General features: G+C 31.4%; 3 protein-coding genes across 3 annotated transcripts; 2 read left to right on the top strand and 1 right to left on the bottom strand.

Annotated features, from left to right (window-relative positions):
- Positions 1–1,668: 1,668 nt before the first annotated feature.
- LOC25489895 (uncharacterized protein At2g29880) lies at positions 1,669–2,271 on the bottom strand. The gene has a single exon (XM_013606178.1). It carries the CDS (start codon positions 2,269–2,271, stop codon positions 1,669–1,671), a length of 603 nt encoding a protein of 200 aa, XP_013461632.1.
- An 800-nt stretch (positions 2,272–3,071) lies between these two features.
- LOC112420261 (ATP-dependent DNA helicase PIF1-like) lies at positions 3,072–4,655 on the top strand. Its single transcript, XM_024779021.1, has one exon. It carries the CDS (start codon positions 3,072–3,074, stop codon positions 4,653–4,655), a length of 1,584 nt encoding a protein of 527 aa, XP_024634789.1.
- Positions 4,656–10,795: 6,140 nt separating this feature from the next.
- Positions 10,796–15,638, top strand: LOC25489894 (E3 ubiquitin protein ligase DRIP1). Its single transcript, XM_013606177.3, has 4 exons — positions 10,796–11,380; positions 12,280–12,327; positions 12,863–12,935; positions 15,364–15,638. Exons 1-4 carry the CDS (start codon positions 10,872–10,874, stop codon positions 15,550–15,552), a joined length of 819 nt encoding a protein of 272 aa, XP_013461631.2. The 5' UTR covers positions 10,796–10,871; the 3' UTR covers positions 15,553–15,638.
- Positions 15,639–22,861: the final 7,223 nt, after the last annotated feature.

The raw sequence follows: 22,861 nt of genomic DNA, 5'->3' as shown, positions 1-22,861 counted from the left end.
ATGCAATCCTAAAAGTGTGTTTATATATAACCATAAAAAAATATTATAATAAAGAGGCTTAAATATGATTTTCGTCCCTGTAATTTGGACCCATTTTGATTTTCGTCCCTGTAAAAAAAAAGTTTGAAAAACATCCCTGTAAAAAAAAATTTGTTTGAAAAAGGTTCCTGACCCCACTAAAACGTTGAAGTGGCATGGTTTTTGCCACGTGGCATGCCACATAATATTAAATTTTTAAATTCTAAAAATTGTTTTTAAAATTTAAAAATATAAAAAAATTAAAAAATCTGAAAAAAATTTAAAAATATTAAAATTATTTTCTGAAATTATTTTTATCATATAATTTTCATTTTTTTTTTTAAATTATAAAATCTGAAATTTCTGAAGAAAAAAAATGAAATGATTTTTTTAATTTCTTTTTTTAAATATGAAGAAAAAAAAATCGGAAAAAAACTGTTAAAATTAGATTTTCGACCATTAATTTTTTTTAATTTGAAAATTATATTTTATTGATTTTTGAATTTATTTTCATATTTTTTTAATTACGTGGACTGCCACGTCAGCGCCACTTGGCAGAAATTGCACAGTCAGCAACTGCCACGTGGCAAAATCCATGCCATATCATAAAAAATGTGGGGCCAGGGACCTTTTTCAAACAAAAAAAAATTTGCAGGGATGTTTTTCAAACTTTTTTTTTTACAGGGACGAAAATCAAAACGGACCCAAATTACAGGGACGAAAATCATATTTAAGCCTAATAAAGATGATTATATTTACAATTCTCTTATAATTAGATAATGATCACATACCTTGAAGTAAGGATAAAATCTCGTGCTTTCCCTTATTTTTGCAGGCACACTTGAGGTTGGTTTATCCATCAAATCAGGTGCTATTGAGTTCAAAGCCTTCAAAATCTTGTGAAAATTTTCACCTGTAGCAAATTGTGATCGGCCAAATGTATTTCTAATTATACAATATCGAGCATTCTGACCGACAATTTGTAAGAACGACGCAAGCATTTCTTCAATACAAATAAATCTTGTATCCACCTAAGGTGTTTTTTCTCTTATAATCATGCATAACTTTCGGAATACATCAGGATACATTATATATACTTGTCGAAAGATTTCAGAATCTCCTTTCAATGATTTATGTATATAGTCATATCCCTAACTTGTAATTCGTCGTCGAGTTAATGGACGTTCAACATGTTCACCACGCATCATATTCAAAAACTGATTTACCACGTGCATTAAAACATGAATTGCCATCATATACATGTATATGGCTTCATAAAATTCTTCATTTGTTTCTTCATCATTTGTATCATCATCATCGTCGTCGTCGTCATTATCATCATCGTCGTCGTCTATAGCTTCAGTATCTATATATCTTCACTCATTCCTTCATAATCAATTTCTTCGTCCTCTATGTCATAATGCAAAGTTATATTTAAAATACTATAATGAAAATATAATTAAAGTTTAACCACCATAGTCTCAGAAAACATATAGATCTAAATTCTTCAATCCAAATACAACCATTATAGTTCAAAAAAAAAAAAAAAAAGCAAACCAAATACTTTAACAAAAGTACAACCAAAATAGAAACCCATAACTATAGTTCAACAAAATCAAGATGTTCAAATAACACATAGATGATCAAATATTAATCGTTCCCTAACTTAAATTTTATCCAAGACAAGCGGTCTTCCAGTGACATCTTCAAGAAAAGGTCCTTATTTGCTTTAGACTTCATTAATTCAACAATCTTGAAACAACTTTTGTCATCTAAATTTGGAATATCTTTTATAATATCCCAAATATTATTCTTCAGCTCTCTGTCCTGTTCTCTTTTCTCCATCATGTTAGACATCTTTTCAAAGTGCACAACAATAATCCCAACGCTAGAAGAAAGGTTTTCCATAGCAGGTCCTTGATTTTTTATCCCAACAACGCCATAAATCCTTTCGTACTCGAATCTATTTCTCTTATGGCGATTTCGTTTTTCAATAGGAACCTCTGAATCTAAAGAAAAATGGGGTGGTGGAGTAGGTTGGTGAGGTGATGGAGGTTGGTACGGTGGTTCATAGTGATCTGGTGCTATGAATGTATCACTATTGGGATCATATGAAAACCCTTCCATTCCAAAACTTTCACTTTCTTGCTCAAAAGTTGCTGCGTCAGTATCCTCAAGGTCTGATGCTATAGAACTATTCCCGCTAGACACTCCACCTCCAACAACAATCTTCAAATAATCATAATCAAGCATACTTTTCCTTGAAGATTTTTGTGAGATGGATGGGACTAAAAAACAAAACAAAAAAAAAATCACTATTAATATACTATAAATATTACAAAAAAATAAAAAATCAATCATATTTTTGAACTTAGCTCACCTTTAAGTAATTATTCCATACTTCTTCAGTAGCCGTGTAAGTCTTCGCAACTGAATCCCATCCAAAACCAGAGTTTACTAAGGGATAGTCGCTCTACATTTTGTTTACTAAGGGACTCATTGGCATCATGTAACCCTCTATTTATAGCATCCACCAAGAGGTACAACAACTCATTAGTTTCCTCCATGGTCCAAGCTACATAGCCATCCTTTGATGATATTAAAACAGTTAAAAATCACAAGTATGCCTCATTCAAAGATGCTTGCTTCGCTTTGGGGTTGTTGGGTGATGACAAAGAGTTTATTGACTGCATAAACCAAGCCGGACAATGGGGAACCGCCGATTATCTACGCAGGTTGTTTGTCACTTTATTGGTATCAAATCAATTCTCTCACCCGGATCATGTTTGGGACAAGACATGGCCCCAACTAAGCGATGATGTTTTACGCCGTCAGAAACGTATACTACGTGTACAAGGTACTTATGGTTTCTATCCACTTTAAATGGCATTCACGTTAAGATCAATAAGATGCAGGTTCTTAATGTAAAAAATTCAGCAACTTAGAATATAATATCATGTTTTTAACGTGCAGATTTGGTGTTAGATGACAATCAATTGAGAAGTTATGCCCTTGCAGAAATAGAAAGATTGGTGTAAAAACGTGGTAAGAATATGAAGGATGATTATCCTATGATGCCTAGACCTGATGTTTCATTGATCCATCATGCACAAAATATGCTTTTATACGATGAGCTGAGTTACAACAAAGGGAACCTTGAAATTGAGCATGGTAGATTGATGTCGACAATGACTGCGGAACAAAAGAAAGTATACGACATAATCATTAACAGAGTCAATTCCAAGCGTCCTGGTTTTTTCTTTGTTTATGGTTACGGCGGAACATGCAAGACTTTCATATGGAGAGCTTTAGCATCTACATTGCGTTCAAAGGAGGACATAGTATTGACCGTTGCATCTAGCGGTATTATAGCATTGCTCATACTGGGGGGAAGAACAACACACTCCAGGTTTGGTCTTCCTATATCCATTGATGAACTTTCTACATGCGACATAGATCCCAAAAGTCATTTGGAAGAGCTTATCATTCAAACAAAACTTATTATTTGGGACGAAGCATCTATGATGCACAAACATTGCTTCGAGGCTTTTGATCGTTCTATGAGGGATATTCTTAGACACCAAAATGGTGGCAGGTTGAATATTCCTTTTGGTGGAAAGGTCGCTGTTCTTGGAGGGGATTTTCGACAAGTTCTTCCTATTATACCGAAAGCAAACAGACAAGAAGTATGTAATGCAACCATTAATTCTTCCCATCTATCGCATTTCTGTGAAGTTTGGACACTAACTACTAATATGAGGCTTTTGCATGGAAGCTCACCTCATGAGATATGCGAAAGAAAAGAATTCAATGAATGGGTGTTGGGGATTGGTGATGGGAGCATTGGGGAAGAAAATGATGAATATATAAACATGCAAATTCCACACAACTTGCTTATTCATAGTTCCGGCGATCATATTGCATCAATTGTTGACTGCATATATCCGTCGTTGTTGGATAACATGCATGAAAATGAATTCTTCCAAGATAGAGCAATACTTACACCTAAAAATGTCTCTGTGGATGAAATTAATGATTATATGTTGGATCTCATACCTGGCGAAGAGAAAATTTCTTTAAGTTGTGACTCTTCGCTCACAAAGCCATCTATGATGAATAGGCCGGACGACATTCATACACTAGAGTTCTTGAACACAATTAATGCTTCTCGACTTCCACGTCACAAAATACGATTAAAAGTTGGAGTACCCGTGATGCTAATGAGGAATTTGGACCCAACTGCAGGCCTTTGTAATGGAACTAGATTGATTATTACAAAGATGGGAAAATATGTGCTTGAAGGAAAAGTTATAACAGGAAGCAATATTGGAGAAAAGGTCTTTATTCCTAGACTTTCGTTGGAACCGTCTGATACAAGAATTCCTTTTAAATTTCAACGTCGACAATTCCCTATATCTGTTTGTTTTGCAATGACCATCAACAAAAGTCAGGGGCAGTCACTCAAACAGGTTGACATTTACCTTCCACAACCAGTATTCTCTCATGGTCAACTCTACGTAGCCATATCAAGGGTTACATCAAGGAAATGGCTGAATATTTTGCTGTTGGATGAACACGGTTGCTGCATTGATAATACCAATAATGTTGTTTTCAAGGAGATTTTTCGTAACGGTTAGTTAATTTCACTCTGTTTATTTATTTGTTCTATTTCATTTCAGATTCACTTAGTTTAGCATAGTTTATCATTGAAGTAATCATACTTTCTCATGTATTTTCAATTATGTTTAGTTATGTGCACACAAACTGTTTTTCGTGATTTCCTTGCTTTTCTGTTGACATAAGTTTCAATGGTTGATGTTAGCGTTGGTCTGTCATAATGGATGGTTAAACATAAATACAGGGAATTTGTTAGCTTATGCCGTATGGTTAAGCATTGGCTGATTTAAGCTTAGAACAGGTCAAATAAATTCATTGAACTGTAATGCTACACACTCACTTTGGAGTATTACTTTCCATATATTATTTGCATCTATAATATCAATATATTGCATCTATAATGTACATGACCCGGGTGTTAGCACGGGTGAAAGGTCTAGTTAATATACTATATACTATAAATATTACAAAAAATAAAATAAAAATCAATCATACTGTTAAACAATTTTGAACTTAGCTCACCTTTAAGTAATTATTCCATACTTCTTCAGTAGCCGTGTAAGTCTTCGCAACTGAATCCCATCCAAAACCAGAAAAAAGTATACAAGAATCAGACAAAAAAAGTAATTGAACAGAAAAAGAAGAAGCAGGATGCTAGAATCAGACAAAAAAGTAATGAAACAAAAAAAAAATAGAATCAGACACAAAAGAAATGGAAGTTGAAGAATTTGATAGAGAAAAGAAAAACCTGGCATGGAAGATGACGACATATAAGGGTTTGCAAGACAATGACAAAATCTCAAGGGTTTGTGTGAGATTGTTGGATGGGAGTAATATTTATATTTTTAATGCTTAATTACACTTTTTGCCCCCTATCTTTTCAAAAGTTGTGATTTTGGCCCCCTAACTAATTAAAATACAAAACAGCCCCCTATGTATTGGATCTTTGGCAGTTTTGGCCCCCAAGACCAATTTTGACTTGGTCAATGCACACGTGGACGTCACGTTTTTTTTTTAAATTAAAAAATAATAATTTTTCTAAAAAAATATTTATTTATTTTAAATTACCACATCATCGAAGACCAAATCAAAATTGACCTTGGGGGCCAAAACTACTAAAGATCCAATACATAGGGGCTGTTTTGTATTTTAATTAGTAAGGTGACCAAAACCGCAACTTTTGGAAAGATAGGGGGCCAAAAGTGCAATTAAGCATATTTTTAACTAAAAAGTCTCATAAAATCCATTCCATCCATGAATCCATCAAAATCTATAGACTTTTGAATACCAATAGACAATTCATAAATCATTAGAAATCTCAATTGAATACCAACAGATTTTGTTGCCTTAAAAAAAGTCATGATTGTTTTGATTGAATACCACAAGATTTGTTTACATTTTATAAAAGTCTTGATTGAATATCACTAGACATTTTCATTATAAAAAATGTCTTTTAAAATCCCTTGAATTCTCAATTCAATACAAGTGATTTTTATGGCTAATGCACTAACTTAGAGATAATCTAAATACAGGTAATCAGCTGCAATTATTATATGAGATAGGATCCATTGACATCATATGTCAAACTTTATATTGACACCAAATCATATCCCTTGATTTCATTTAATCCGACAACTCTTATTAATTCACTTACTTTGTACCTAACGCGTGATGCACTGAACCTCATCTTCACCGTCTTCATTCACTCGCGTTGTATACCATCTTCTATCTCCAACTTTTGTTCCTCTCTTCTCCCCTTGTGCACCTTCACAAATGCTTCATCTATATTATATTATATTATATTGCAGCAATCGAAATTAAAATCCACTATTCAATTAGGGGTGGATATGAATTAAAACCATCTACCCTAATCCTTTAAATGGAAGAAAATTCCTCTTAGACCAATTCCTAAAAAAAATTTATTAAATTTTATGAAATCAATAACAATTGGATGAAGGTAAGAAATATGTTGAAATGTGTCTCAAAATTGATTTTGAAGTCTGGAAAAAACCGTGGCACGTTTGCAGGGCAACGTGGCACGATTGAATGGTTCAGTTTTTGGGTTACCACTGGAAAAATCGTGGCACGATCCAGGAGGAACGTAGCACGATGCAGGCGGATAAGATATAATATTGTACTATCACCTGTTCCATCGTGGCACGATGGGCTCGAAACGTGGCATGATGCTGCGTATTCCTGAACACTATTTAAGGCTTCATTCTTCATTTTTGAGAAGAGCTTCAAGAGAGAGAAACTAGGGAAATCAAAGGAGGTAACTTTAGGGTTGATGGTCTTTGATTAGGGTTATCTTGAGGGGTTCTCTTGGGTTGGGAAACATTTGTAAACACCTTGGGTGAGTGAAAATCATTGAGTGTCTTGTTCATTGGTGAGATTGGGAAAATGGGTAGAAATTAGGGTTGTTCATTGTGAGATTGTTGAAGCTAATTTCTTGTAACCTATTTGTATCTCTTTGTAAGAACTCTTTGATAGTGGATTGGAGAGATCAATCTCTCCCCACATTAGGTCAAGTTGGACCGAACTAGGTCAACAATCTTTCGTGTGTTTGTTTCTCTTCTCTCTTTATCCTTTGCTTGTGGTTTTGAGTTTTTCACTTTGATTACTAGATTAGATCTAGGTGTTGTTATTATTGTTGTTGCTTGTGTTTACTTTGATATTGGTTACTACTTTTCTTTGCTCCATGCATCATAGTTTGTATTGGTGTGATTTTGAGTCCGAATTCAAAACAAAATTGATAGTTATTTATTGATTTGCTTGGATATGTGCAATTTTAGGTGAGAAAAAAAATTGCATAATATAAATTAAATCGAAAAACTATGTCAATTGTGGGTTTGGTAAAATGAAAAGCTATGTAAATTAAAGTGAATCGTCTCCGGTACTTAGTGTACAGAAATCAAGAGTTGTTGTTGTTGCTTGGGTATGAATAAGTAAGTAGCCTTCAGATCTGTGAGAAGACATTTTTCCGTTGATCGTTTGCGTATACTTTGTTGAGCAAGATTAAAAAGGAACTAAAAGAAAACAAGCGTGTTACAGTGAAAAAGGCTACGTGAGTTGATTTAGTAAATAATTATAAGCCATTGATTTTTAAAAATAGACGGTTGAGATTTGGTGTCAACGAATCCGTTGACACCATATATAGTCAGGATCAGCTGACACCAGGTGTCAACGGATTCGTTGACACCAAATATTAACCATTTATTTTTTTAATCTAAAGGTCCATAATTAATTCACACTTCTATTTTGTGCGGATCCTTTATGTGAGTTATACATTAGTATTTGCATTTGATCAATGAAACGCTCAGATCAGAGATCATGGATGCTTTTCAATACTCCTTATTTTCATCTGGAAATTTTGTTATGACCTGTCTATTACTCTTTTCTTTCAAATTTTGTGATAACGATGCCAATTGGGGAAGAAGGTGGTGAATATAAAAGTATTTTCGATGTGTTTGCTTTAATTGAAAAGTAAATTAAAATAATTTCAGGATAGTATCGCTCAAAATGAATTGGATGTAGAAACTAATGTTATGGTTTTGGTAAATGGGAAACCTTTAAATTGAATTGCTGCCAACCCACATATTGACAACAAAATCAAGAATTATGTTATGATCGGATACTTGAGATTGGTGGAGAATACACACGTTCAATCTTGGAAGAATTAAAACGATTGAGCTGGAAATCAAGTGAGAAAAGAGCAGCTTAGTAAACTAAATCAACCCCCAGCAAAGTGTTGCACCGGTATGCAAAAGCAGCAGCTTTCCTGACTTAGTAAGACCGGTCGTATTCGTTTTTGAATTTCATTTTCTGCCATGCAATTTGACAGGACTTCTGCGAGGGGAGGGGTTACTCCCGGTAACTTTCCCAGGAGTACTCCTGGCATAATTCCCTAACTAATTGCATGATTTCTTGTAGTGAGATGAGTTACAAAATTAGTAGCAGCAGAAGCTACGCTTTCTCTCTTCCATTCTTATCAAATTAACTGGCCAGGTACAGCACACAATCATTCCTTCTACATCTCACTCTCTGGTCTTGTTTGCGTTGCGTGTAAAAGAAGTAAATGTAGAAAGAAACAATCCAACTCCACGTACAAATCCAAATCCTAGTTATCTAATAACTGTTCAGATGCTTTAGACAAAAAGAAAGAAAGAACAGAGAAGGAAACATATCATGATGATGTACCTCGAAAAAGAGCGACACTCAAATCTAAACTAATTAATCTAGTACTACTCCATCTGATTTTAATCCCCAGGAAGAAGCAAAGAGGACTTCACCGAGAAAACCATGGGAAAAACTAACTTTTTATAGCTAGCTAATAGTACAGTATTATTTCAGTACAATATTCATAATTTCACATAGCATGCATTGGTCTAAAAACTTACATATAATTACACCGAACGTAAACCCTTTTGTTTTTTTCACATTTATTAAAAAAAGTTTAGTGTAATTAACGTGTCTATTTATTTACATGTGTATTAAATTTGACTTTTCATATTTTAAGATAAATTAGTAGTATTAATTATGAAAATGTTTAAGAAAAAATAATAAATGTATCTTGTAATTTGAAAATGGGTTTACATCTAAGGACAAAAATAAAGTCAAATGAGTGATTAGATATAAGGGCGGAGGGAGTATATTTCACGTGCAATGCAAATAGTTGCAGTGATATTTACCTCAGAAATGGTTAAGAAATCTACAAATAGAAATTTTGTCTTGAAAATATAAGATGTTACTTTTGATAAAATAATGATTACACAATTTTTTCATAAAAACTTATTTGTTTTAGATATTTAACCATTGCTCCAGAAACACTAGTTAGCATTCTCTTATTTTTTATAAGTTGAGATACGGAATTGTAATTTTTTATTTTTGGTAGATGGAATTGTAATTTTTTATATCTAAAATCCAATAAAAATTAGAAACAAGAATAACATTATAAGTGGTATTCACAAACTAATTTACTCATATAACTCTTTTTTATTGTTTGTATAGTAAATTAACCACGATTTTTGGAAGATAATTAATGTAGACAAATCCTTTTGGCAAACAAGTAGTCATGTAGATATATTTTTTTCCTAATACATGTAGAGATATTTTAGATGATAAAATGTAATTGAATTTATATTAAAAAAATCTTAAACTAAAAATTGTGTATTAAAATCTTTTCACGATATATATTCCTTTATGTTTTTTTTAGGGGATGTTCTTAATAGCTTTTATTTTTGAAAGAATATGTTCCTCAATACATTTTTTTTTGACAAAATATTCCGCAATACATGTTTTTAAATAAAAAAAATTCATTTCATTTATACTTGTCACTTGTACAGTTTAAGATTATATTTTGTTGATATTCTACTCTTAAATATCATTAATTATCTTACTCATTTTCTATTAATAAATAATTTCAAAGTGTAAAGATAAATTTATTATACGAGTGAGTGTATTATGAATCTCTAAAAAATGAGTCAAAGAAAGATATTTTTTTTGTTCATTTTTAAGAAAAGTTTACTTAAAATAATAGCAAATAGAAAAGATTTTTATTAAAATTTACTAAAAATAAGAGAGTTCACCCTTAAATTAGGTGATAATGGACATTCCTTTATTACACAACATCAACTTTATAAAAATTTATTTTATTTTCAAGAAAAATAAACGGTAAACTCATTTTAAGAAGATTGAAGATCTTAATGGGAGTGAGAAATGAACTCAGCCATCCAATTTTAATCTGTTTTTTTTCTTCATATTATTTATTAAGAACAATTTTGAAAAACAACTCATAAAATCTCTTTCCCACACAAAATTAATTACATTTCTTAATACGTGTAAAATAAAAAAAAAAACGTCATATAATTTGGATGAAGGGAGTAATGATGTAAATATTGACATATAAATTAAAAACTACAATTTTAATTAGTAACTTCTAATTTATATGGTTGTATTTACACCATTAGATTTTAATCGAGTGGTTTACAATGCACCATTTCCCTGGTGTAAGGAATAAAGGTCCAATAGTAGTGAAAGACTAGTGTAGCCTATAGGTGTGAAAATGCCATTGTGGGTTAACAACAGTGGAAAAACATGGCGTTCCATAAAAGGGTGAAAGTAAACCCACCCTTCTTTATCATTTACCAAACATGTTTCTTGATAAGGTAGTACTGTATTGTATCGTAGTGTAGGGTTGGCATAGCTTAGTTAAGTGTATATACCTTATTCACCTCATCATGGCCTCTTCTTCTCGTTCCTACAAAACTCATCTGAAAAACAATGAGGATTTCAATTTTTTCAAAGAAGAGAAAGCATCAAAAGCTGTTCAAGAAGAAGATGAAAAAGAAGAAGATTGGCTAAACTTAGGGTTAGGGTTGGGAAGTAGCACGTCATCATCATCGAAGAAAATAGTAAGTCAAAACCCAATTTCAGCTTCTTCTTCACAAACAGTACTAAGCTGCCCTCAAATAGGATTAGGGTTTGAAGATAAGGGTTTAGGTTTAGAATCAATTAGAAAAGGTAAAGAAGGATTAGAAGGCTTGAATTGCTATAATGACCATCATCATAATGGCATGTTATCATCACCACCATCATCATCCTCATGTCAAATTATGAATCCTCGTGGTGAAGACTTGGCTACACCGATTCCTAGTGATTCTCATCATTACTTCGCCGGATCAAATAATGTTAATCATCATCGCAACCAATCTGGTTTGTGGTTTACGCTACGCTCCTTTACCAACCGGTGAGCTAATTTTCATTTCAAAACATTTGTGATTTTATTTATTTTTTGTTTTACATTACAACCAGTTATTTTCCTTTTTTTACTTTTGTAATTGAACACTCTCAACTGCAAAGTCTCAGTTTAAATTCGAGTGTTCATTTTAACCATATCAACATTGTCGGTTAGTTGAGTTAATTTTTAACCGATAAACAACAATTTTTTTTTTTTTAGGGAAAACAACAAATATTTAAATCTTTGTTTTCCTCTCTATAAATATTAGAAAATAAGCATTTGTTTTCCAATTATCTTTGATATAGTATAATTTAAGAGAATTTTTTTTTTTTTTTTTATAGCAAAAGTTACGAGAAGTTTTTTTTTATGATCATTGTTACTGGAGTATTTATGTAATGTCTTCGGTCACATTAAAAAAATGTCATGTTAACCAGTGCCCCGCGGAAGCAAATATGGTAATATTTGAAGTTTAAGGGTCTTGTTAACCATTGCTTTGAGGAAGCCAAAAGTAACATGTTTGCATTGATTTCAACAACATTTTAATTTTTAAAAAGTTAAATTTATCATTTTTCACCATTTTCCAAGATTATATTTATATTTTTATCCCCTTATCCAATGTCCCAATGACAATGATTAGCATTCTCCAAAATTTTAAAAATATTTTTTTTTACTTAAAATTTTTTCATTTAGCATCCTTAACCAGTGTCCCGGGATCTGGTTAACATTTTCCCAAAAAAAATTGTATGATAATAAATGATTGTAAAAAAATATTTAGACTTTGTTGGTATTAATTTAGTGAGCATCACAAAGGACACTTTTTCTTTGTTTTGATTTCACCTTTTAAATACATTGATCTCAAATCTTTTTGGAGTCTTTGAGGAATTATTAATTAATGTTTTGTACGGCAGGAATGGTGAAACTTTGCCTCAAATATCAAAGGAATACATAAGAGTAAAGTAAGTGGTGCAAGTTAGCATGCATGGCTGATCGATCCATCATATCAACATTACATTTTTCCATTTTGCCATGATGATGCACATTGAAATGAGAGAAAAAGCTAACCCTTAATTATTTTTTCATTTGAACTCTTATATTCCAGAATAGTGATATTTGAACAACCATTTCATACAACTTTTGTGATAATTTATTTTTTTCTCTTTTTTCATTGGTTAAAAACAATGGAGAGAGAAAAATGAAGAAAAAGAATAAAAAGATAATGTGAGTATCAGAAATAATTGTACAAATATCATTTCTCTATATTTAAACATCTCCAACACTTAAATATTTACTATTTATTATTATCTTATTATTACATCTATCTCATCACTCTCTCTGTTTCTATCTTCCAAGCAGCGGTTGGGGGTGTATTATGGGTTTATATTGATCACTTTCCTCTTCAATCTTTTTGTTTCTAGTATTTTTTGCAATTAATTTTTCTTTTTTTTAATTAAGTTTCCTTTTTTTTCTTCTCTCTAAATTGTGATTGAAAAGGGATGAAAACATGACGGTGTTGATGGTTAAAAAGTATCTGGTCACAAAACTTGGTCTCTCCAACGAAGCTGAGGTAACCTACTCTTTTTCCTTCTTAGTCTAGATCATTAATTAACGGTAAATTAAGAGTTTATGCATGCATTTGATTTTCTGAAATGACAAGCTCTCGTAAACATATGTCATGCATCTTTATTACTCCATGTGAATAATCATAATGATGAGTATGACATGATATCCCTGTTGCCATGCATTGGTAGGTTAATTTATAGGATATTTTAGGGTTTATTGCACGGGGCATAGACCATTCATTGATACTTGATGGGGATCGAGTACACATGTCTGACAAAATTTCATCATTTTAGCATATTTCTTGTCAAAACAAAAATATACCAGTTATTTCATTTTGCAGTTAATTAATAATTACATAGCAAAGATTGACGCATCTTGTTTCGAAAACTAGGATATAGATTAATTTATTTTTTTGTAAAATAAATAAATTAATCTATATCCCCCAAATTCTTCTCATTATTATGCATAGAGAATCATAGCTTACTTTCATGTGTGAGCGGTTAATATCACATTGATTATGAACGAATCCAATATTATATAAAAAAGATGGCTTATTCTCAATGTCTAAATATTTTCGATAGAGATGTGGTGTCTCTCTTGTGATTATAGATCATTAATTCATTATTGTTTCCGACCTTCTATGGACTCTCCAACAAAAAGATATCAAAATTTGGTTTGGTTTGTGGGAGAGCGAAAATGAGATCCCAATATTTCAAATTAGTCGTTAGTTATTATTGGTTGAAAAAACACTCAGCAAATAATATCTGTGACAATTTTTTTATTTGTGGCGGCAAAAAAAACCACAAATTTAAATAAAAGACCATTCAAGTGGTTACAAATTTTTCGCTATGAATTTTCGGTTAATTTGATAATTTTACATGATTCATTATTTACATGAATGTCAAAATTACTCTTTTAATAGTATGAAAATATAGTGGAACATTTGCCATTATAAAATTTATTTGTTAATTAAGATGGTAAATGTTAATCCTTTTTTCTAATTTTAAGGAGTAAAATGTTCACCCTTGAACAACTTTAAGAGGTTCAATGCATTCTATACATATAATAGATGCAAATAGTAGTTGATTGAGTCCCTAAATTTGTGTTATTAAGTCAAAATATGCTATATTATATATTCTAACTAAAACATTTATCAACACTCTATATATATAAGAGCAAATTGCATTTACCTCTCCTAAGGTTTTATTAAAAGACACTCATACCCTCTTTAGTTTAAAAAAAATACCCACCTCCCCTCATGCTTTTTTATGTTAATCGCCGTTTACAAATTTTCCATCTTCAATACCTCTAGGATTCAAACCCATTTACTTTTCGATTGCTTCTTCATCTCTCTACACTTGAACTTAATCCATTATATTTCTCCACGTCAAAGAATCGTAACATGAGAAGATGAAAGAAGATTGTATTTTAAATTGGTAGATTCATAAATGAATCACTGAAAACACGATACACCAATTAGTAGAAAAAATTGTTTTAGAGGAATTTTGGTACAGATGCTTTGACTTTAATAATAGACGGGTTCAAATTTCTTTAATCTGGCATACTATCTTTTTACAAGTTTAAAATAAAACATAAATGGAAAATGAAAAGTTGCAACGATGGTTATAGAAGAAGAAACAAGTTTAAAATATTCACTCCCCATATACTGTATCATTGAATAAAACAATGGGAGTTTCAATCAAAAAAGAAGAAGAAACAATGATGTGTGAGTGTATTTTAAAGAAACCCTAAGAGTGTGTTTGGATGGAGGAATGTTTTGAGGGAATGTAATGTTTTGAGGGAATTCAACTACTTTGAGGTGAATTCAAACAATAGAATTCACCTTAAAGTGGTTGAATTCCCTCAAAACATTACTTTCCCTCAAAACATTCCCCCATCCAAACACACTCTAAGGTAGGTGAGTGCAATTTCCCTTATATACAATGATTTTTTTAAATGATTAATGTTAGTAATTAGTTGTCAGATTAATTTTTTTAATTCATGCGGGTTTGAATCCGGTACCTTTAATTTTTTATCTCTTAAATTTAATTAGTTTAACTATCCAAGTTCCAACCCCTTATATATACAACGAAAATGAAATTAATGCTTCTAGATAAATAAATTATACTAATTTGTATACACAAAAATGAAAATTTATTAAAATTATATTTTTTTTTTGAACATTTTTTTAATTAACTAATCTTTTACCTTTTTTTAATTAATCCATGTTTTCTTTTTCTTTTTCATTTTGAATATTGAAGTAACGAGGACTCTATAGAAAATCAATTTTTTTTTTGAGAGGGACGCTAAAGAAAATCATGTTAGGATTAGTGAGGTCTGTGAGAAATCTTCTGCCTAATTATACGGTATAATTTTACCCTTGTTTCATGAATCCAATTTTCTCACCAAATTTTATTTTTTTGTGACTATAGGTTGATATCTCGTGCATGGGAGAAAGCTTGTCGCATATACAAACCTTGAAGCAAGTAAGAGACACCATATGGCTACCAAGATTGGTCGAATCTGTAAATTCAACAACTTTACCACTAAGAGATTCCAATGACCTGACTATGGACCATTTAATGTCACTAATTTACCAAAAACATTACATCTCGAATTGAGAAAGTAACTAGGGCTTATTTTTTTTTTGAGAGCATAGGTATCATCCTCATCATCATCAGCTCATCTAATTCCATTTTCTCTACACCTGTTGATAAATTAATTTTTGTTTTTGAATGAGAGAGCGTGTTTCATAGCTTTACACTTGACCTGACTATGACCTCGAAGACGGTGGTCGTGGGAAAGAACCGTTGATAAATTGATTTTTGTTTTTGAATGAGAGAGCGTGTTTCATAGCTTTACGATTGTTCATGGCAAGTCATGGGCATAGGTCGGGAGTGCAGCGACCTAGGACCCATTCATGTAGGGGGCCGAATATTTTTTTTATAGAGGAGTGTGTATGGCAAGACTAGTTTACGAAGGGGTATATATAGGAAAAATAAAAAAGGGGGCCCAAACAGTTATCAGACTTCAGTCTAGCAGCCCCTTATCCCTTTTTCTTTTTACAACTCAGCTGTGTTTCATTTTCACACCCCATCCCAACCTATAAAACGCAAAACTGAAGAAACAAAACACAAAAGAAGCAAAAGGTAAAATCCTAAACGAAGCAAAAATCAAATGTTTTTCTAAACTGAAGTTGATTAAAAACCTACTTGAGATTATCAATGCCATTAGAGAGATTGAATGATTTGACAACTTTGTCAATTTAAAATGATGTATTGGAGAATATTAATGTTGATGTTATTATAAATGATTTTTCATCTCAAAAGACTTGAAGAAACCACATTATGATGACTTCCTGCTAAAAGAGAATTTTTTTTTTATATATGCATTGTAAAACAATTTTAGATTTGTAATGGTGGTCTATATGCTCAAGTTTTATTAGGGCTAATTTTTATTTGTAGATAGGTTTGATTGTCTATCGATTGTTTTATATAACTTTGTTGGGTTTGTTTTGTTCCCCCTAATTTTTTTTGTCTTATTATTCTTTTTTTTTATTAATATTGTATATGATAGTACGAGTGCCTTGGACACATTGTGTTGAGGTGTCAATATAGCTGAGATTTAAATCATCATAACTAATTCATCTCTCATTTATCGTTTATAAAAAAAATCATGATGCATTAATGCCCATAGAGGGCTGCTCTATGTTGAGGAACAACTAGGATTTAACTATATTCTCCCCAGGATGAAGATAACAAGAACTGCGAGTTTAATGCTGGATCTTTTCTTGTAGAGGAAGCTCCAATGGTGGAACTTCGATGTTTGGAACTATTATCCTTTTCGTATTAACATGGGCGACAACGGAAGAGAAGAAGGGAAAACACGTTTTTTTTTTTTTTTTTTTTTTCCGGAAGCAAGATGTTTAATCTAATGAAGTGGTTTTTACATATCATATTAGTTATTACTTCGATATCATAGAATAATTGTTGCTGAATAATTTCATGTTATTGATGAGTGAATAAAAAATAAATGAAGTGGTTTTTGTAGAATAGCAAACCCCATATGAGGATTTATTTTTCTTCTTCTTTAAAAAAAAAAAAAAAACCCCAGATGAGGATAAGAAGCAATCTAACCAACTTGAATGATTTATCCTATGTAACAAACTAAATGTAATTGAAATCAATTTAAGAACCTAAACAATCCTCTCAACAAAAAAAAAAAAAAACCTAAACAATAGTAATAGAATGGTTGACTTAAGTCTAACTCTAATATTGTAGTGCTAATTTTATCCATCCATTTTAGGGTCATGTTAAGTCTCACATAATCGTTCGAGATGAAACACACAACCAAAGTATTGTAGTGCTAATTTTATCCATCCATTTGTTGATTTAGATAAATTATCATACTATAAAAAAGCAAGATAAAATAATTGCAGATTGCTTCAAGATGAGACAATATAATGCCAATGTGCAATCATGTAATGTAATGAAAAACACTCCACGCGCATTTGGAGATAATAATGCATCTAAACCCACAAACGTGAACACATGCAAACAAATAGTAAGCACAGTTGGACCATGTTACTACTAATCAAGGACATTCAAAAATTCCCATAATACATAGATTAATCCAATTTCAGGATAAATAATTAGTTGAGGTTGCATTTAGCCTCGGAAACTTTAAGTTTTCCCATGATGGGAAAGGTAAAGTCTCCACCATTGATATATTGATTATTTTATTAAAGAGTAGTGATATTTGAACAATTCTTTTGGAACAACTTTTGGGACAACCTTGTTGTGTTCTCTTTTTATTGGTCAAAAACAATAGAGAGAGAAAAAAGAAGAGAGAGAATAAGAAGATAATGTGAGTATGAGAGAAAAGATTGTACAAAAGTTGTACAAAAGTTGTACAAAAATGGTTGTACAAATATCATTTCTATTTATTAAACGGTTGAGATTTAAGAAGGGTTACCTGCATTTAACTTACTGGGACTGCATTAATAACAAAGGTCCCGTTTGGATAAACAACTTATATAGATGCTTATAGCCTTAGGGCTTATAACATTAGAGCTTACATCATAAGCTCTTATACTTGATAAGCTATTTATGTTTGGATATGTACACTAAAAAGTACTTACATAAATTGAAGTGTTTGGATGTGACATTACATAAACAATTATCGAAATTTTAAATATTTTTAATTTAACAAAAAAATCAAAGAATCAAACCACAATTATCAAGATTTTTTTTGATAAAATTAATCAAGATGTAAAAAACAATATTATAATATATTAATTATAATTATATATATAGTATAATCAATATTCGTCCTTAAAAAAATATCAATATTCATATAAGACAAAATTAACATTCGAGGTGTAAATAAATAGTCTAAACATCATTATACACAAGTATAATAATATATGATAAGCTTTCTTTTAAAAAAAAGTATGATAATATAAATATAAACTTGAGAAATTATGATTGTAAACATACCATATATATAGATATTAATGTACAGTTTGTTACCAAAAAAAGATAAGTTAAGTTTTTTTTTTTTTTATTCAGTTTCATTTTGTTACGTAACAAAAAAAAAAAAAATCTTAAAAAAAAATCTTAATTACGTGTGTTACTTTAGTAAGATAAGTATATAGCAATTTTGTTACTCATGCACAACCAAAGATAACTAACATTATAATTAAAATATATGTTTTTTTTTCTAAAAACAAAAAAATAAAATAAAAATATATGTTTTGAAAAAGTGGATCTAGAGAGAATCGAAGGAGGTTGCATAAATTCATAAGCTCATTGTTAAGCCGGAGGGTAAGCTGAAAATTTAAGCTTATTAAAATATGCATAAGCAGCTTATGAAACTATGATAAGCTATTTTTATTTATTTATCCAAACATCTTTAAAAAGGCTTATGGAAGTAGATAAACCCACATAAGCATAAGCCAATTCAAACGGGGCCACAAAAAGAGATCCTTTTCCAATAAAAAGGGACTCACCTTAAACCAACTGCAGTCTTCTATCTCTCAAACATTATTTTTTGTCATTGCTCAGCACCACCGGGATTTTTCTTCAATGGCTCTTGGTCACAGCAAGTGTGTCCGTATCCAATTTTATTCAGCATTTTTTATTTCAATTTCAATTTGCATGCTCATCCTCTTCTAGACAAACACTCATGGGGTTTCTCCTATATCCAATTCCTCAACACGTGTTTATTACCCAAAAAAATATCATGTTTTTCCAGTTTTAGTTGTAACAGCTTGAATGGGTCTTCTAGGATATATTTTTCTTTATCATGACATAGGCTAAGAAAGAAACTCGTATTGACTCACTTGCAAATATTATCAAAGTGAAATTCATCAAGACAAAACTTGATTGGTGCTTTAACCTTTTTTATTAAGCATGTGAATTGTTCAATTTACAAATATTATCATTCTTGTGAAGAAAATATGACATGGGTAGATACAAATGAAGTTGAATGAACGAACAAAACACACTACTTATCACCAATAACTTGGAATTAAAAGGAAAACACTGCATCAATTCACCGTAACCTTTTATAAAGATAAAATAAAAATCTCCAAGATTTTTTTTTTGCAAGAGCAAGGGAAAGAGAGTTAGACTATGAGCAATGGTGGTAGTGATTGATGGAAAAGATCATCGGAAGTATTAGCTGATACTCTCTTCGTATTTAAATATAAGCAAAATTGGTTTTTTAGATTCATACATTTAATGATGTACGTAGTCCATATTATGAACAACATACATCATCAAATAAATGAATTTAAAAAGTGAATTTTGCTTATATTTAGAAACGGAGGGAGTACTAGTTAAAAGAGAGAGAGAAAAGGTATTCATTAGTTTCTATTTATTTAATTATTTTTGGATTACTTTAAAATAAAGACAATTGTATTCACAACTTGCAGCAACTGCCACCTATCTGGAAAAATGGCACTTTTCCATAGAGGAAAAAAACTTTCCATTCCCAGGTTAAACCTCACCCCATTAGAACATAAGCAAAATGATTGTTAATTTTTTTTTTCTTAGTATTGATGTTTATTTAATAACACAAAATGGTTGTACAGAAAAATTACTAACTCACAAGCCTACAAGAGAAGCTCACTATAAAATTGGAGAATTGTTGTTCCCACATTACATAAGATTGTGCCACGAGTAAATGACGTTTTTGCCTCTGCGACAGTTAACTACCGAAGTTTAGAACTGGCTGCAGTTAACTATTGAAGTTCCTTCGATAGTTAACTACCGACAAAAAAAGTAAAAAAAAAAAAAAACTCGGCACTTTACTGCCAAGGAACTCATCAATTTTTTTTTCCTAGCATGGTGGAAAATATGATTTGAAAACTGAACTTTTAAAAATTTGCTTACATACCCGTTCACTACCCTCTAAAATTGACATAGGCTGACAACATCATCGAGATTTGTGCCAATGATAGTCTTATCTTAACAGAGAAATCAAATTAATATCTAGAGTCATTGTGAATATAATGAAGGTGCCATTTAATTTGGGAAAGGAGAATTCTTTTCCACCATGGAAAAGTTGATCATATTCATTAGATTAAATGAGGAAAATATTCCTATCATACTCTCTCAACCATTAGATTATTTTTTTATACTATCTTTCACACTCTCTCTTTCATGTCCCCCTACACTCATACCACCACCACTAAATCACAAATTCAACAACCACTTTGACCACCACACACTACCACTGCACCACCGCACACCACCATGGTTGTTGCCGAAAAACTTGTTAGCGTACGATTTTTAAAATAGGAAGACCAAAACATCATTTTCTTTTTAAATAGAAAGACCAAAAATGCATTTAAACCTTACTTTTTTAACATTTTTTCTTTTCTTTTCTTTTTTATGCTTCCAGGAACCCATTTGTTTTTTTATAAAAAAAAAAAAACAGAAGAAAAATAATATAATTCAAAATTATATAATACAATCATTTTACCTGGAGAGAAACGGATTAATTGGATAAAAAAAAACACGATCACAAACAGGTATAGTTTATGCGATGATGGTTGGAATTCGAACAACAAGATAATTATGGATCCCTCTAAAATAAACTATGAACAAAATAATATTGCATCCCTCTAAAAAAATATAATATTGCATCGTTAGGTTAATTTAGATTTTTTATAGAAAAATTTGCAGGTACCCTTGAGTTTTGATTAAAATGATGGTGCCATTTAATTTGGGAAAGGAGAGTTCTTTCCGGCAGCAACCATGGTGGTGTGTGGTGGTGCAGTGGTGGTCAAAGTGGTTGTTGAATTTGTGATTTAGTGGTGGTGGTATGGGTGTGTGGGGACATGAAAGAGAGAGTGTGAAAGATAGTATAAAAAAATAATCTAGTGGTTGAGAGAGTATGATAGGAATATGTTTCTCATTTAATCTAATGGACATGATCAACTTTCTCATGGTGAAAAAAACTCTCCTTTTCCAAATTAAATGGCACCTATAATAAATTATGCTTCTTTTTTCTTTTAGAGTTTAAGGTTCAAATGCTTCTTCAATATCAGCTCCAAACAACTAGCTGCATGATTATATTTACCATTGCTCATATGTGTATTTATTACGTTTGCATATTTTGCAATTAAATTTATAAAATAATACCAGGTTTACAACATCACTTTCACTCCCTCTATCCCTTGATCAAGGAAAAATAAATTTAGACATGTATAGACTCATTTGCCCAATTGCCCTTAATTCATTTAATAAAAAAGAAAATTGATGAGTTCCTCGGCAGTAAAGTGCCGAGGTTTTTTTTTCTTTTTTTTGTCGGCAGTTAACTGCTGAAGAAATTTCGGTAGTTAACTGCAGCCGGTTTCAAACTTCGGTAGTAACTGTCATAGGAGCATTTTCGTCTTTTATATGTGTTTTTCAGCCCTATTATCATGTATGTAAAGAGCAACTCTCATAAAATTGATGGATAAGCTAGCGCAGGGATAACATGACAGCAAATATAATCTTCACTTACGCTTCAAGGGAGAAACTGTGTCCCACCTTCCATTTTTCGGTTCAATCCCTTCCTTTTCTTTACGGTTAAACAATTTAAGTGCTAGTAAGGACAAATTAAGATGCTTATAAAGTGAAAGTGGTAACTAGATACGATATCTTTGTGCAATATCTTTGCCATTAACAGGGACTTCATTTATCAAACTAAAATATTTAGTGTGCACTTGATAGCATCTTACATGGTTACATGTGCTAAGAGGAAGTCTTCTTATGGTAACAACTCCAAATCAAAAAGATTTGGATACACTCACATAAAAAGGAAAAAAATTAAAAGAGAATGAAATTCAATGATATTAATTGATGTGATTAAATTAGTTTTGTTTCAATTTATTTAATTTATATAAATGTATCTAAATTTTTTTGATTTGGGGTTGTGATTACAGTAGACTTTCTCATGTGGTGAACTATTGCGGCCTTTATCTCATCTCATGTCAAGTAAATTTAGAATATTTGCATCCCCGTGAGCTTAGCTTAGTTGGTAGAGATATTGCATATTATATATAGGGGCTGAGATTCGAACCCCAAACACCCCACTTCTCCACAATTAATTGTGTGAGTTCTAGCCACTAGACTACTTGACAAAAAAAATTATTTAAAATATTTGCATGTCATTCTTTTAATTAAGCAATAATATGCTTTTAATTAAGGTATTTTAATAAATGATATTAATATTATCATTAAAATCAACATAATTAATCATCTTCTTAACATCTATAGAGACGGCGGGGGTAATTGGATAATGAAGTAAGGTGAGGAGTATGAAAGGTGAATTTAAAATTGAATGTAAGTAAGGTAAGAGAAGCGTGAAGAGGTAGAGGCAAGAAGGTGTGGAAGTGACGCGCTAGCTAGGTAGAACATAGAAGAGATAGTGAAAGTG

This window comes from Medicago truncatula, chromosome 3 (assembly GCF_003473485.1).
Source record: "Medicago truncatula cultivar Jemalong A17 chromosome 3, MtrunA17r5.0-ANR, whole genome shotgun sequence".
Classification (NCBI taxonomy): domain Eukaryota; kingdom Viridiplantae; phylum Streptophyta; class Magnoliopsida; order Fabales; family Fabaceae; genus Medicago; species Medicago truncatula.
Note: the sequence above shows the minus strand (reverse complement) of the source record. Positions and strands in the feature narration are given on the sequence as shown.

Bases quoted from the DNA above. Each gene is read 5' to 3' on its own strand.
- LOC25489895 (XM_013606178.1), bottom strand. From the start codon at position 2,271: ATGCTTGATTATGATTATTTGAAGATTGTTGTTGGAGGTGGAGTGTCT.
- LOC112420261 (XM_024779021.1), top strand. From the start codon at position 3,072: ATGAAGGATGATTATCCTATGATGCCTAGACCTGATGTTTCATTGATC.
- LOC25489894 (XM_013606177.3), top strand. From the start codon at position 10,872: ATGGCCTCTTCTTCTCGTTCCTACAAAACTCATCTGAAAAACAATGAG. The intron at 11,381-12,279 runs GTGAGCTAATTT...TTTGTACGGCAG, and splicing joins CTACGCTCCTTTACCAACCG to GAATGGTGAAACTTTGCCTC. The intron at 12,328-12,862 runs GTAAGTGGTGCA...GTGATTGAAAAG, and splicing joins AAGGAATACATAAGAGTAAA to GGATGAAAACATGACGGTGT.